Source organism: Cydia amplana, chromosome 26, assembly GCF_948474715.1.
Source record: "Cydia amplana chromosome 26, ilCydAmpl1.1, whole genome shotgun sequence".
Lineage (NCBI taxonomy): Eukaryota > Metazoa > Arthropoda > Insecta > Lepidoptera > Tortricidae > Cydia > Cydia amplana.
In genome coordinates, this window is record NC_086094.1 from 4,930,413 (window position 1) to 4,946,930 (window position 16,518).

General features: G+C 39.0%; 1 protein-coding gene and 1 non-coding gene across 2 annotated transcripts in view; one reads left to right on the plus strand and one right to left on the minus strand.

The window, feature by feature from the left end:
- Nucleotides 1–1,459: 1,459 nt before the first annotated feature.
- Nucleotides 1,460–1,563, minus strand: LOC134660341 (U6 spliceosomal RNA). The gene has a single exon (XR_010097877.1). It is a non-coding gene; the product is annotated as a U6 spliceosomal RNA (small nuclear RNA).
- A 1,280-nt stretch (nucleotides 1,564–2,843) lies between these two features.
- LOC134660061 (uncharacterized) overlaps nucleotides 2,844–16,518 on the plus strand; it is a 90,233-nt gene continuing 76,558 nt past the window's right edge. The window contains exons 1-9 of the mRNA XM_063515761.1: nucleotides 2,844–3,027; nucleotides 4,781–4,897; nucleotides 6,349–6,471; nucleotides 8,037–8,222; nucleotides 9,874–10,011; nucleotides 11,838–11,974; nucleotides 12,467–12,596; nucleotides 14,389–14,472; nucleotides 15,742–15,837. Coding sequence (XP_063371831.1) covers nucleotides 4,855–4,897; nucleotides 6,349–6,471; nucleotides 8,037–8,222; nucleotides 9,874–10,011; nucleotides 11,838–11,974; nucleotides 12,467–12,596; nucleotides 14,389–14,472; nucleotides 15,742–15,837 — 937 coding nt within the window. The 5' untranslated portion in view covers nucleotides 2,844–3,027; nucleotides 4,781–4,854. The remainder of the gene's footprint in view (nucleotides 3,028–4,780; nucleotides 4,898–6,348; nucleotides 6,472–8,036; nucleotides 8,223–9,873; nucleotides 10,012–11,837; nucleotides 11,975–12,466; nucleotides 12,597–14,388; nucleotides 14,473–15,741; nucleotides 15,838–16,518) is intronic.

A 16,518-nucleotide genomic window follows, 5' to 3' on the forward strand; every position in this document is an offset into this window, starting at 1 on the left:
ATTAGAGTCCACAGATTGTATGGACCTTGGAGGATTGACCACTCCTTATTCTAATTATCAATATTCTGCCTGGGCTTATAGTCGAAATTAGGTGACTAAATCTCTTAGTATTATCTATGCCACCCAAGTTATGAGGCTTAGCGTCTCCAGACCACAATTTTATATTAGGGTGCAAAGATTTTTTCATCTTTAAAATAAAAATGAGTCGAGATAGGCCTGGAATCTTAGGTTTTTATTTTACCTATTATAATTTTAGAAATGTTATGTAAATGGAAAGCAGTTTTCACTTTTACCACAGTTAATTAGCCCAATTTCGGGTTTAGCCAATAGGGTGTTCGGGACCCTTGAAATAGATTGGTAAACAAAAATGAAAACTCTAATAACGAAGCCTTGCCTATTTCGACTGATTTTTACCCAAAACATTATTTTAAACCATTTTTACTTTCTCTAAAAAGAGATATTTACAACTTAATCTTTGTAATATTTTTGTGATTGTGGTCTACTCGCACGCCTGTGTTATGACCATATCATTTATATTTCTGTGAATATGTCTGACGTGCCTTGCGCAGGCTTACATAGGTTATAATATCATCATCAATAACTTGACGTCAGTTTGTGAACGAATCAAAGATTCTTTTGGCACACCTTACGCAGGTGTAAACATGGTAGCCTTGCGCAGGTTTAGATAGGTACATAATATATTGGTTTCATCACAAATAACTTGACGTTAGTTTGTGAACGAATCAAAGATTCTTTTGGCACACCTTACGCAGGTGTAAACATGGCAGCCTTGCGCAGGTTTAGATAGGTACATAATATATTGGTTTCATCACAAATAACTTGACGTTAGTTTGTGAACGAATAAAAGATTCTCTTAGGCGCACCTTAGCAGGTGGAACCATAACAAACGTAAGTTTAAGAATAAGTATCATTCAAATCAAATACCCTGAGTTTATGGGTAATATTCCCTAAGTTGCGGGTTCCTTGCTCGACAAGGTGAAAGGCTTTACGCAGGCTTTAACAGGCACTTTTAGAAAGTGTCATTCACGGTGACGTGCAGATTTGCCAAAACTAAACTTTAACTCTACAGTTAACTAATATAATTTGACAATATGAACCAAACCATGCGTCTTCGTCAATGAATCAATCTAAAGATTCCCGTATCGTTAATGCCCTTCCATGTCACAGGCTTTCGATTTTATTTGAAACGTTTAATTTAAGTGTACTATTAATGTAGGTAGGTAAGTAGGCTTAAGAATTGACCCTCTTGTATGTAGTTACGTATAGAATTAATAATCAAGTTATTCAAATTCAAAATAACACAAGCACATATAGCACCTACATGCAAGAGTTCTTTTCCTTAACCTTTAAAGCTGTAAGTACCTGCTAAGTTATATATTTAAGTAGGTACCTACCTACATAAATCAAAGATCTAGTTGGAGAGATATAAGTTGATAGATACAGAGTGAAATACTTCACGAATTCGCATGTCATTCTTGCGCAGAGCCATGCTAATCTCTCTCTATGTCTAGTCAGATTTAAGTTTATGTACTGCCGAAGTACTCACTTTCCACAAAAATAAATGCAATGTTTGCGATGTAGGTTTGTTCGTTACCTTGTGTCCCTTAGAGCGGAAATATCGTCGACTCCTATTCGGGTACACGTTATTTATCAGCAAGTTTATTACCAAAAAATTAATTTTGCAATATTATATTAACCCGGAACGGGATAAAAAGATAAATTGCTGATAGATACTTGGACAGATAAAAAACCTACACGTCTATAAGCTTCTACCTTAATACGTAGGTTCTACGTAACACGTATTAACTATCCGATCCATTCGTATTCGAAAACACAAATCACTTGAAAGGGTATACCTCCACACATCACCATTTAAGTATTATATAATTTCAACCGTTATTATACACACACAAAGATTTAAACTAACAAGACTCGGAAGAGACTTAATAAAATTAAATTATAATGGTGACACGTGCACGCTTTACCAGCTCGATGTGTTTTCTACCATGTGTTTTAGTATTTTCATTGGCATAGCCACGGTGCGCGCAGGCAGCCTTTGAAAACACTTGCACATCACTATTCCGGATCATTTTTATTTGCTAGATAGTTTAACGGACAACTAAATTTAAATATTTATTTCGAACGGCAAAAGCCGTTAGAAACTGTTTTTCAATATAGTCAGCTAAACTGGGGTACAAATTCAAAAACTCACCAGCAGTTTAGCTTCACGACCTTCCAGATGGAAAAACAGCAAGCCAATGAGGTAATTTGCGTTTGTTTCTAACTGTCAAAATTGTCAAACGCAACTGCCTGAAGTGGTGGGGGTGTGGGAGAGAGATGGACGTATATGCTAGAAAAGGACAATACGACTAACTACAGTGTTGCCACTCTCAATATATTACTTTAGGTTCCGAATATCGGTACAGTTGTTTAATTGGCATTTATGTGTCCGCACCTGCTGATTCGATCGGAGAATTTCATCAGATTGGCGAAAAATTGTCTCATCTGGATACCACTTTAAATTGAATTTTACGTTTACGTTACGAGTATATATAGCTGGTCAACCAAATCTTGTCAGATATATTATAGTATAGATGGTCAAACGAATTTGTCAGTAAATAGGAACAAAAAACTATACTCATCCTTTTCTTTTGGGTGCTAGTACTAGTATTAAACAAAGATAGTGTGATTCTCTCTATGTTTGAAATGAGACAGTCCTTTGACAAACTATAGAAAAAAAATCACGTAAACATGTCTATAATAACTATAATATCGCATAAACTTTGCGTGAAACGAATCTATACATTTTTAACATAGGCAACACTTTTAGCAGCTGTCACTCTCACGCTATTTCAATCGCCGATGGCGGTAGCGCTCTTGACATTCGTGTGTGTAATAATTAATTCTGCAGGAAAGTGAACAATATACCTAAGTGATTTCAGTGACATTCTCGATTGTATTTTTGTTGATACCACTGGTTTAAAATATCGGACATTTGTTTATTCTGTAAGTATTTGAAATAACAAACTTTTGTTTTAGCATTCGAGGTGTTTGGAATAACCTACCAAATTGTAAAGTGTCTTTTTCAAACGGTCGCCGGTAAAAATTAATTATAATTTCTACTTTTACTAGCAAAATAGTGTATTTATTATGTCAATTTCGATTCTGAAATTTTGGTTCAGATTGAATATGATTCAAACATTTTAGTCATTGTTAAATATTGAAGGTATGTTAACATTTTTTCTTTAATCGTATTAGGTACCTTGAGCCACGTTTTTTTGGTCGAGTAATATACACATCGCAAAATTTTGCATAAAAGATGCAAAAACATTCAAATCTAAGTATATTTATATAGATTTTGCTTCGTTTACAAAAAATGTGTCAATATATTTTCCAAATTCAGCATTTACTCAATATATTTTATTGAAAACAATTGTTTTAGTTAGGTTATATTTCATAAATAAATGAGATGAGTAATGAATTTATAATAATATTATGCAATGTTTGTAACGAAACATTGTGTATAAATTAAGAGGAAAGAGGTGCAAAATCAGTTTAACCACACTAAAATGGATAAGTTCGCCTTTGTACTTATTACTAATTTGTATGTTACTTTTAATATGTCATGGTACAATAAAGAGTTTACTACTACTACTGAACATCTAGCCTAAATGATCTCCCATTTCAATCTATTTTGAATGTTGACTAATCAAAATTGCATTTGTCTCGGCATGTTTTCATATGGGCCTAAAAAAGGTTTGCACGCAGCATTCAGCAATGAAATAAGGATATGGGTTGACTCAGCGTGTTGTTGCAATTTGCAAGTGAGGCAAATTTACAATGTTGTTATTATTAAATCATGCAGAATGGAGAGGCTTGATGCACAAAACAATAACCTCATGTGGTGGTAACCCTCTAGCATAGATTAAAATAAATGTTTATAAAAACACGCTTAAGCACTGGTCACAGACAATCCAACCTCTAGACATAGCATAGTCGCGCTACCCCCTCTGCCACACATATGGTAGCGTTACTCCCATCTTCGAGTCAATCCCGTGCCGTGATTGGTTTGTGTCTTTGAACGGACCAATCACGGCATGGGATTCGCTCACCTCGTCCCCCCGCACCCCTGTATTTTTGGCAGCATCGGTTTCATGAAAGAATTAGCCTAAGCTCAGTCTAGAGGTTGGATTGTCAGTGGCACTGGTAGCCAATTTGTATTAGCGTGAGACTTTCAATCCGGAGGCATCCTTTATTGGAACTCCATCATATCAGCTCAAAGACATCCACTGCTGGACATAGGCCTTATAGAACTTATGTACCATATATATATTATTTGATATTTCTGTCTCTTCTCAGTGAAGAAAAAAATTGTTAGGAAAACAGACCAATCCCATTTTTGGCATAAAATCTAATGATTGATTAGGGGCTATTCATAAATTACGTCATTTCAAATTGGGGGGGGGGGGGTCTGGACATTGGATGATGGTAACATGACGTAGGAGGAAACAAGCAGGATTTTTGGATGATTGTAGAGGGTGTCATAAATCGTCAAAAATAGATGAAGTAATTTTTGAACAGCCCCCTTAGCGTAGGGCAGGGGCCGCAACCCCTGCTTCGGGCTCTGAAGGTACAATTGCCGGCCCTTTAAGTCACCTTTAAAATTAACCCTTGAGAGTTCTTACGCCACTGAAAACATTTGCAGGTTTTAAAAAAAATTGAATTGAATTGTTATATTTATCTTTGTCATTACCTACAGATGAATCATGACTTCAGTCTGAAGACGGTGTAAGGTGTAAGTGTGTTCCGAAGTTGAGCAGCACTTTGGAGACAATGTTCCAGAAACCGACCTTCGGAGCCAATTCCTCCGGCTTCGGTAAGTAACACCATGGTAACATAAAATTTTCCTTTAGGTTGGTATGGCAGATGGCAGTCACTTCTGCAAAATTTGAATAGAACATAGTGAGGGAATGTAATTATAAATTAATCTAATACCTTTAAACGACCAATTCTTGTTTATATATACATATATATATTTCGGGGATCTCGGAAACGGCTCTAACGATTTCGATGAAATTTGCTATATGGGGGTTTTCGGGGGCGAAAAATCGATCTAGCTAGGTCTTGTCTCTGGGAAAACGCGTATTTTCGAGTTTTTATATGTTTTCCGAGCGAAGCTCGGTCACCCAGATATTAAATACTATAGGACATTCTTACATAGATTGACTAAGTCCCACAGTAAGCTCAAGAAGGCTTTTTAGGCGATATCGCTACATAGTATAAAACAAAGTCGCTTCCCGCTGTCTGTCTGTCTGTATGTATGCTTAGATCTTTAAAACTACGCAACGGATTTTGATGCGGTTTTTTTTAATAGATAGAGTCATTCAAGAGAAAGGTTTATGTATAATTTGTTAACCCTTGCGAAGCCGGGGCGGGTCACTAGTATTATATAATATATAAATAAATACATAATACATAACTATATAAAAAATACCCAAGACTCCAAATATCTGTGTTCATCACACAAATAAATGCCCTTACTGGAATTCGAACCCAAGACCATCGGCTTCACAGGCAGGGTCATTACCCACTAGGCCAGACCAGTCGTCACATTTTCATAGAAATTTGATATTAATATTGACGTTGCCACGATTTTTGTTGCAAATGACAGATTTAGTCGGAAGTCTATGTGTAAGGCCTGAGTGGACGCTCGAGTTGGGCGTGCAGCGGGGCGGGGCGTGCATGTTAAACAAATGCAAGCGTATAGGAGAGCGGCCTTAATGCACGCTGCTCACATCACGCGTGAGCCCGACGCCACGCTGCACGCCCCGCCGAACGCTCCGCTTCGAGCGTCTACTCAGGCCTTACATTATGACCTACTTTAAAGGACTTTATAAATAAATAAAAAGTCATTTATTGTCGCAAACATACAGTGACAAAATAAAACAAACAAGGAAAAAGAAAAAAGACACAATAAGCACATAAGTCCAATAGGGTTGTTGACTCTATAAATATATATAATGTTTAATTATAACTATTTAGTACATTTACATTTGTAGAAGGAGAAGTTAATTTGAACGTGACGTCGTGTGTGCGTTTCATATAAACTAGTATCTAACCGTTCTGACAGTTCGAGAAAACAAAAAAAAAAGAACTTGATTTGACCTGACAGTCAACCACCCTATAAGGGCAATAAGCATTAATTACAGCAACAGTAAAGTAGCGATAAGTATACATACATCGATTAATAACTACTTATATAATAGGTATAACATTTAGAACTATTTGTTAACATTTAAATACCTACTATCAAAATAAATATTGCAGGCTCCTTCAATGCGGGTGCAACAACATCCTCCCCCTTCGGCGGAGGCTTCAAGAGCACCGCCAACAGCGCGTTCGGAGCCCCGCCGGCCTTCGGGGCCGCCGCGCAGCCCGCGGCTGGAGGTGGTAAGTTGTATTGTAGTTCGGGCGATTTTCCGCAACTCGACGTCTTGCGCCTATTTTGCGTGATGTGGGCTAGTCCTGCCAGCCCAGCTCCTCGAGGAATCCTATCAAACCTTTGGTGTTGAGTAGGACCTCGGGGAGGTCTCTCGGGGATCCGAGATGTTTTGCCCTGTATGGGGCCACTCCGCTGCATTCCAGCACCACGTGAGAGGCTGTTTCTTCTGTCTCCATTCATCCACGGCATAGGGGACTGTCTGTGACACCTGTTTGGTAGTTATTTATGTCTTACCTGGAGGTGGTAAGTTAACTGTTAATCTTGTTGCTAAGACATAATATCCAGCGATAATGTGTGTGTTAATGTGTCCAGTCGCCATCAGATATATTTGAGCGGCCAAGGTGCTCACAAACATCTGAACACGCTTTTATTGTCAAGGCGTTAGCGTGCGTGTGTGCGTAAAGGACATGTACTAGAACGTTCCATCGGTTAAATCAGGGGCTCCAAAGTTTTGGACCCGAGGGCTACAGTCGATTTTGGATAAAATAGACGACAACGAATTTTATAGAAAATGGCACTTTTGTCAGGCTGAATTAGCACTCCTACTCCTAATGTGCTGCGTACAACCCTGTCCTAACTCCTAGTTAGGACAGGGTTAAGAGCCAACAGGAGTGGTCATTTCTCCATACAAACGTACTCGACTGTTTCCTCCGTGGGTTTTGAAGCTAGAGCAATGATTTTTTCAACACAGATTAATATTGTCAATATCTGTGTCGGACCGTTTTGCTTTTTTTGATATTTTCATTTTTTAAGGCGCTAGAGCCCTTAAAAAATGGCCAAAATGGCCTAATTGACTATGCCGCAATGAGAGGCGTGCTATTTAAAACTGACATCAATTAGTCAAAAAAGCTAAACGGTCCGACACAGATAATGTCATAATCATTAAGATTTCCAAATTTGGTTACGATTGGTTAAGTTTTGGAGGAGGAAACAGTCGAGTACGAAACCTCGATTTTTGATATTTTTACGCAGGATTTTTCGCCTTGTCCTTATCGCACTAGTTTTAGGAGCCGCTTCTGTTAGCGAGACGGGTATATTTACCTAAAATATTTAAATCTTAGCTCCTGTTGGCTCTTAAACGCTATAATGAAAACGTTTCAAGCGTTATCATTACTTTTTGAATCCGCTTCGCGTCGGGCCGCCAATGAGTGATCCCGTTGAAGCTGCTCATAGCGAAACATGTTGTTGTTTAGCAATCGTCGACGTGAGTGACCCGTTTAATATATTTAATATGCATGTTTACCTTGTTTGTTATGCCTTACCACAGGGCGGACACGCCATACATCAAAAATGATTTGCGTTTATATGTGTGCGCGGCACGTCTGTACACGCGTCATTGTGTATCTGACGGACTTCTGGCATGCTCTCAGTGGAGCGACTTACGCACACATTCATGTCGCGGCCAGTCGCGGGGCGAGGAAATCCGAGTCGGGGCGGGGCGGTGCGTGTCCGTTCTGTATGATAATACTATTACTTATTCTGTGGCCTTACTATAAATTTGAATAAATCCTAGGTTTGTTTGGTGCGAGCAACGCTTCAAGTGGTGTCTTTGGCGCTACAAACACATCTGGGTTCGGTGCGGGTGGGGGCTTCGGAGGGTTTGGGGCCGGCTCGTCAGGCGGGGGCCTGTTCGGGGCCTCGCAGCCTGCTCCGCTGTTCGGGGCACAGCAGCAACAGCCTTTCCAGGCGAAACCGGCTGGTAAAATAGTCTAATTATTTTCTATCTGTCAATTTTTTTTTTTTTTATTAGAAATAGGTAAGCATTTGACCACAATCTCACCTGATGGTAAGTGCCGATGCAGTCTAGGATGGAACATGCTTACCTAAAAGATGTCTATTCACTCTCGATTTAAAAAGATCCAAGTTATAGTGGATTGGGAATAGATTTGCAGGAAGTGAATTCCACTCCTTAGCCGTTTGCATGATAAAGCTGGATGCATAGCGTTTGGTACGAACCAGTGGCAGAGCAACATTTATTTCAAGCAATATTTCAAGTAAGAGCGGTTTCGCACTACGTCCGATCCGAATCCGATCCGAACCCGTGAAAATATGGTCCGAAGTAGCCGTAGAACTATTTCTATGGTAATTTACGCACTAGTTCCGATCTCCGTCATCCGATTTCGGAAAGAAATCAGACGGATCTAGTGCGTAAATTGCCATAGAAATAGTTCTACGGCTACTTCGGACCATATTTTCACGGATTTGGATATGACGTAGTGCGAAACCGCTCTAATAGGATAAGTTCTATAAAAATGAGGTATGAAAATTTGAGATGCAACGGATAGTTGTTTGGCCGGATACCGGATGTTCGGCCTGACTATCGGCCGAATATTCGGCTGGCGGTATTTTACCTACATTTCGGTTACTCAGGTGCGCAACGCAATGTGCAGGTTTTGATCTGTTTCGTAGTGAACATTCGCGCGGACTTATTTCTAAGTTCGAAATGAGTGCGCGTGCAAGTGAGTATAGTCGGTCAAACCAATTTGTCAGTCAATAACAACCAGGAAAACTATACTCATCCTTTTCTTTTGGGTGCTAGTACTAGTGTAAAACAAAGATAGTATGATTCTCTCTATGTTTGAAATGAGACAGTCCTTTGACAAACTATAGAATGTTTAAACAGTTTTAAAATAATAAACGAGTATGATTATGACAGTGACTGTTGCTTAAATCCGATTTGTTTACTCCGAAATCAAGCATAGTTACTATCCGGTATCCGGCCGAATTGAATAATTTTACGGTTTAGATTCACTTGTTTTAAGTTACTCGCGCGACATCTTAAATTATTCAATGTTAGTATGTCTCACAACAGTTTAAATTCGATCCGGCCGAATTTTAAAAATTAGGCCCGTTTAGGCCGGATACCGGATAGTGACCGAATATCCGGTGCATCTCTAATGAAAATAAGTTTTTGGGAAAAATTTCATTTTTGGTACAAGCTATTATCGCTGACTGTACTTTTCTTACGGCAGACAACTAATACTCATCGAGACAATTCTAAAAACCCCTAACACAATTAGGTTGCGTTGTTTCATCACAGAGTTCCTATGGCCACCTCCTGTCTCCATCATCAGATCAGCTCGATGGTACCATAATATTGCATTGTCACCCGACTTACATGTGTATGCAAAATTTCAGCTCAATCGGAAACCGGGAAGTGGATCAAATTTAACTTGCAAGATTTGATTACAGACACAACGGGACAGGTGAAACTAAATAAAAGCTTGTAAAATAGGCCCGGTTAGGCCGGATACCGGATAGTAACCGAATATCCGGAGCATCTCTAATGAAAATATTATGTATGTATGAGGAAATAGTATGTATGTATGAATATTTTTTCTGGCCTCCAGGTTTCGGGTTCGGCGGTACATCGACCAGCACGGCCGGCACCACGCCGGGTTCGACTCTGTTCGGCGCAGCTCCGGCCACGGGCGGCATGTTCGGCCAACAGCCCGCCATGGGCGGGACACTGTTCGGGAACAACACCGGTACGTACGGACACTTTTTTTAGGGTTCCGTAGCCAAATGGCAAAAAACGGAACCCTTATAGATTCGTCATGTCTGTCTGTCTGTCCGTCTGTCTGTCCGTATGTCACAGCCACTTTTCTCCGAAACTATAAGAACTATACTGTTGAAACTTGGTAAGTAGATGTATTCTGTGAACCGCATTAAGATTTTCACAGAAAAAAAACAATAAATTTTTGGGGTTCCCCATACTTCTAACTGAAACTCAAATTTTTTTTTTTTCATCAAACCCATACGTATGGATAGGTCTTCAAAAATGATATTGAGGTTTCTAATATCATTTTTTTCTAAACTGAATAGTTTGCGCGAGAGACGCTTCCAAAGTGGTATAATGTGTGTAATGTAACTTCTAAAATAAGAGAATGATAAAACTAAAAAAAATATATGATGTACATTACCATGTAAACTTCCACCGAAAATTGGTTTGAACGAGATCTAGTAAGTAGTTTTTTTTTATACGTCATAAATCGCCTAAATACGGAACCCTTCATGGGCGAGTCCGACTCGCACTTGGCCGCTTTTTTATTGTACTTGTTTGAACTGTTTTAACAAACTGTGATAAATATTTGTTTTTTTTTTCCTCGCATGTGTGTTGAAAAACATCGTATGAAACACGTGTGCATTGGTCATTACACACAACACATCGGCTTACATATTGCGGCGTACAATATCCCCTCGCGTGCGATGGCCAACGTAGCACACTTGTATCATAATGTACTATTAAAAATTCTTGATGCAACCGATTCTAAGTACAGTCAGCAGCAATAGTTGCTAAGCGGGCGAGGTGTTCAAAATGAGCTTGACGCGACTTTATTGTCAAGAGGATAAGAGCGCGTCTATGTAATTTTGAACACCTCACCCGCTTAGCTACTTCTGCTGCTGACTGTACAGTCGAAAGTTTTAATTTATGACCCATTTTGTACAGGGGCGTATTTACCCTAGGGCCATCCGGGCCATGGCCCGGGGCGCCAACCCTCAAGGGCGGCATGGGGCGGCATAAAGCGGATTGCATTTTGTTTTTCTTCCTTGACTTCTGGGGCGGCGAAACGTATTGGGCCGGGGCGCCAAATTTCAAAATACGCCCCTGATTTTGTACCTTGTCACAGTGACAATAGTATAAGATATCTAGCGACTTTCATATTGATTGTCATTGTGACAAAGTACGAAATGGGTCATAAATTAATACTTTCGACCGTACACGCACAAGTCGAAACTGCTTATCATATCAATAAGTGCTTATGGGTCATCAACTTTTTCTTGTCACACGTTGCTATGGTTACGGTCTCCTGAGTCACTCTTAAAGTTTTCTTATTTAAATGAACCAAACTTACATTTTATGGCAGTTATAAGACCTTTCCATAATGGGACATCTACTGAGCATGTTAGTAGAACATGGTACAGCAGTTCTTCTAACAATCTATGCTACTATTGTCTCCTCGCTGATGGGACAGAATAACAACAAGAAATAGTTGATTGACCCTTACACAATATATTTACGCTATACAAACACTATTTCAAATGGATCGTGCGCTAATGTATATCATCACTCGCTGATAATACTTCGAAAACCTCGAAAACGACTACTTTTAACCACCATAATAAAAAGTGTTGATTAAGGTATAGGGCTCCGAGACAACAGTCACGTGAGTGAATTAAGTTTCTCGTAGATAACATCTATTTCGGTTTATCTATCTGCCTACATATATTTTTCATTTCATTTAAAAAATATTTTTATACATGAAGTTAGTTAGTCAGCCGGTTTGATTTTTCCTAATTGTTTTATCCACAGGAGGCTTTGGACAACAACAAACTGCCACGGGCACAGCCCACGCTAAATACAACCCGGTGGTTGGCACCGATGTGGTCGTCAAGTCTGGGACCTCGCAGAACATCAACATCAAGCACCATTGCATCACTTGTATGAAGGTAACATGTCCAACTATAGTAGATTGTTAACCAAGGGATGAAAGGCACTCATTTCTGCCTTGGTAGTTTGGTGCTCGAACGCAGTGAGCCGATGGTCCTGGGTTCGAATCCCGGTAAGGGTAATTATTCGTGTGATGAGCACAGTTCCTGAGTCATGGGTGTTTTCTATGTATATAAGTATGTATTTATCTATATAAGTATGTATATGTTTTGACGACCGGTCTGGCCTAGAGGGTAGTGACCCTGCCTGTGAAGCCGATGGTCCTGGGTTCGAATCCCGGTAAGTGCATTCATTTGTGCGATGAGCACAGATATTTGTTCCTGAGTCATGGGTGTTTTCTTTGTATATAAGTATGTATTTATATATATAAGTATGTATATCGTCGCCTAGCACCCATAGTACAAGCTTTGCTTAGTTTGTGGCTAGGTTGATCTGTGTAAGATGTCATCTAATATTTATTTTTTATTTAATTATAATGTTTCTCTCCACAGGAATATGAGAACAAATCTTTGGAAGAATTGAGGCTCGAAGACTACACGGCGGGCCGAAAGGGGGCGCAGGGGGGAGGGGTGTTTGGCTTCACTCAGCCGCAGGAGAACAAGCCACTTTTCGGCGGGTCCAGTAAGTATCTTGTATCTAAGCCAAGTTCAAAAGAAGAGAACTGACGTGTGTTTAGTGATCCAAAAGACTCGAGCCATGTGAGCCTTTTTTTAGGGCTCGCCTCATTTCTTGACGCCTAAAAGGCTAAAAGCCTTTTTTATTTCAATAGTAAAATAGGCTTTTAGCCTTTTATAGGCGTCAAGAGATGAGGCGAGCCCTAAAAAAAGAGCTAACAGGGCTCGTCTTTTGGATCACTACGTGTGTTATATACACGAACCATTTGGAGCCACTTTTGACCCCTACGTAACTCAAAATCTATTAAACATAAACATATATTATGAAATTTGGTTCATTTATTGAGACCCTTAAGGCTAACTAGACCCCCAAATTTGATGAATATAGCTCAACCGGTTAATAAGATACTGACTTATAGACTGAAGACTGACTCACCTAACATCAAAAACCTAACCCACTTCTAGATGACCTAGCAAGTTGAAATTTGGCAGCCAGCTGGGCAATAGGGTATTTTCCTGTATTTAAAATAAATTGTTTCAGACCATGCATGAAATAAAGCATCAGATAATTACTAGAAAAACATAGATGGGAGTTATTTTTAAACACAAGTTCTATTTATTAAATCGGATAGAAATATAAAAAGTAGGCGAATTGACCGTGACGTCACGATGTAATGTATCATATAAATTGCATATTAGCAAATCGTTTTGACAGTTCTAAAAAAGAAGCTGATTTGACTAGTAGGAAAATACCCTATTGTGTGGTTAGATTTGGGCGTTTTTTTTTAAAGTTGTCTCCTACACTTTTTTTTCAAATTTGGGATTTTTTATGTTATTTCTACTCAGAATCACGAGCTCTTTCTATCCTAATAGGAGAAAAAAAGTGTCCTAAGGTTTTTATTTACATTCCGTCACCATTTTTCATAGACTTTGTATGGCGGTCGCGGAATGGAAAGATCGAATAGTGTATGGAATTTTTGGGACACTTTTTTTCTCCTATTAGGATAGAAAGAGCTCGTGATTCTGAGTAGAAATAACATAAAAAATCCCAAATTTGAAAAAAAAAGTGTAGGGGACAACTTTAAAAAAAAACGCCCGCTTATAGTTAGTCAATTCAACTGTGCCACTGTACAGTCAAAACTATTGTATCAACTGTTCAACTTATTTATTTTATGATGCGGGCGACATAAACCAAGTTGAAAGAAGAGGAGGGGCTACTTTTTTACATGTTGCCAGTTTAAAAAAAGTTTCTTTTTCCTTAGAAATTAGTTCCATTTATGAGTAATAATAAATCAATAATGAATATGTAATAAGATAATGTTATTATACTTGGTCAACCAGATCTTGACAGTAGAAAAAGCGGCAAATTTGAAAAATGTAGGCGCGAAGGGATATCGTTCCATAGAAAATTTAGAATAAGAATAAGAATAAGAAACCATTTATTGCAACACAAAAAGCATACAGGTTACAAAACATAAGGATTGAAAAAATAAGAATAATTGTGCGGCAAAAGGAACGGGCTCAGCATACGCTGCGTCAGTCATTTCATTACAAATTGCCTGCGCAGCGCTGATTTTCAGTCCGTCCCCTTCACTGAACCACATTGACATTTATGCGGGTTAAAAAAAAAATCTAAACAAAAAACCACTACAAAGATCTCTAGTTAAAGTAGGTAATAATAGTTTAAGTCTTGTTATTGGATAAGTCTTATCTTAATTTTACAGTTTGCAATTTGAGTTACGCGCCTTTTTTTACTGACAAGATTTGCTTGACCAACTATAAATGGTGTTGTGTTGCAGCGTTTGGTGCGCCTGCCACGACGGGCTCGGGCGTGTTCGGCGGCGGCGCGCTCGGAGCCTCCACCACCGGCTTTGGGAACACTAGTGAGTAGCCGCTGTCATGTTTTACACGCCTCATATTCGAAAAACTGTCTTTTTGCCCTGGATGGAAATCGGTAATCGTTTTATTTCGGTTTTCCATTAAATAAATAAATATTATGGGACAATCTTACACAAATCGACGTAGTAAGCTCAATAAGGCTTGTGTTGTGGGTACTAGACGACGATATATATAATATATAGATATATATAAATACTTAAATACATAGAAAACATCCATAACTGAGGAACAAATGCTTGTGATGAACACACAAATAAATGCCCTTACCGGGATTCGAACCCGGGACTTCCAGCTTCGTAGGCAGGGTCACTACCCTCTAGGCTACGGAGGCCGTTATACTTTCTTTTTACTTTTTTCCGCTAGCCGGAAATAAAGTTGAATTTTAAGACGAAAGTGGAGGACCCGTGCCAAATCGACTTTTCATACAAACGTAGTCCTCAGTTTCCTCTCTGGATATCACTACATAGTATAAAACAAAGTCGCTTCCCGCTGTCTGTCTGTATGTATGCTTAGATCTTTAAAACTACGCAACGGATTTTGATGCGGTTTTTTATAGATAGAGTGATTCAAGAGGAAGGTTTACGTATAATTTGTTAACCCGCGCAAAGCCGGGGCGGGTTGCTAGTTAACATTATGGAAAATATTTTGACACAATTTGTTGTATATCACCCACAGCTATTTGATTTTTATATTATAAGAGTTAGGAGCATTTAAAATTTGTATGAAATCGGTTTTTCGCTCATAGTTTTAACAATAATCATAAAATCGAAAAAAGTCAAACGTAGAGGCATAGCTATGGTTAATATACAGCAAATTTTGTAAAAATGTTTTACATAATGACAAAATCCAGAGAGGAAAATGGGGACTACGCTTATATGGACAAGCAACCATCCCCTTTCCTCTTAATACATGCTGATGAAAATGTATATGGTATGAATAATACCATCATTTATGAATCTCTAGGCTAGACTCAAGATTTTAGAAATCTTTGACTTCATTTAACCTTTTGGACGCCAATGACCGATATATCCGCACCGTAGGTTCAACGCCAAAGACCGATTAATCGGTCACATATCACAGAGCAACATAGACCTACATGCATATGCATAAAGTTCATTTTCAGTTTTGACACTTCGGTGACGAGGCGTCAGCGTGACAGCTTTTGTGTTTGACACGGCGTCGAAAAGGTTAAGATTCAACATGGATGAAATATCGCATTTTACTCCCATATTAAAAACAATCGTTACTTTCAGGCACATTTTCATTCGGCGGCGGGGCGCAAAACACGACGCAAACCAATTCCTTGTTTGGTGCCAGCAAACCTGCATTCGGGGGCACCTCCACCGTCGGTATGTAAACCATAATAGTACATTACGATACAATTGCGAAAAATAGGAAATTCGAAACGAGTGGTGATAAATTACAACCGAAGGGAGTGTTGTAAATCGACACTAGTTGCGAATTACCTATTCGCACATGTATCGTACAACGTTTTACAGTAGATTATGGCCCTTTAAATTTTCGACATAGTTGCGTAATGTGCTAATTATCGCATTAGTGCCGTAAAGTAGCACCATATGTACATACTGTAACACGATTTATTTCTAAAAGTACACAAACTGCTTCAACACGCACAACATCCATTATAAATCAATAGGTACGGAATTACCGATAAACATAATTTAGAAAAAAATCCACACAGAATACAGAACTTCTTTCCTGAAACGGAAGTTAGTCACAATGGTGGTCCGGCTGGTTAGCACAATAAAAAATACACAAACGGAAAAATCATGTTTTAAACATCTACCTTTGAAACAGGGATGTTGCGGATGCAGATTTTTTGACATCCGCGGATGCGGATGCGGATATTTAAAGGCTCACATCCGCGGATGCGGATGCGGATGTCAAGATTAGGTACTTAGAAAACATCAAATATTACATTTTTAGCATGGTATAATAATATACTCCGCCTGGTACTCTCTTCCGAGATTCGCGAATGACCTAACTGTCACTTGCCTACGTCATCATGC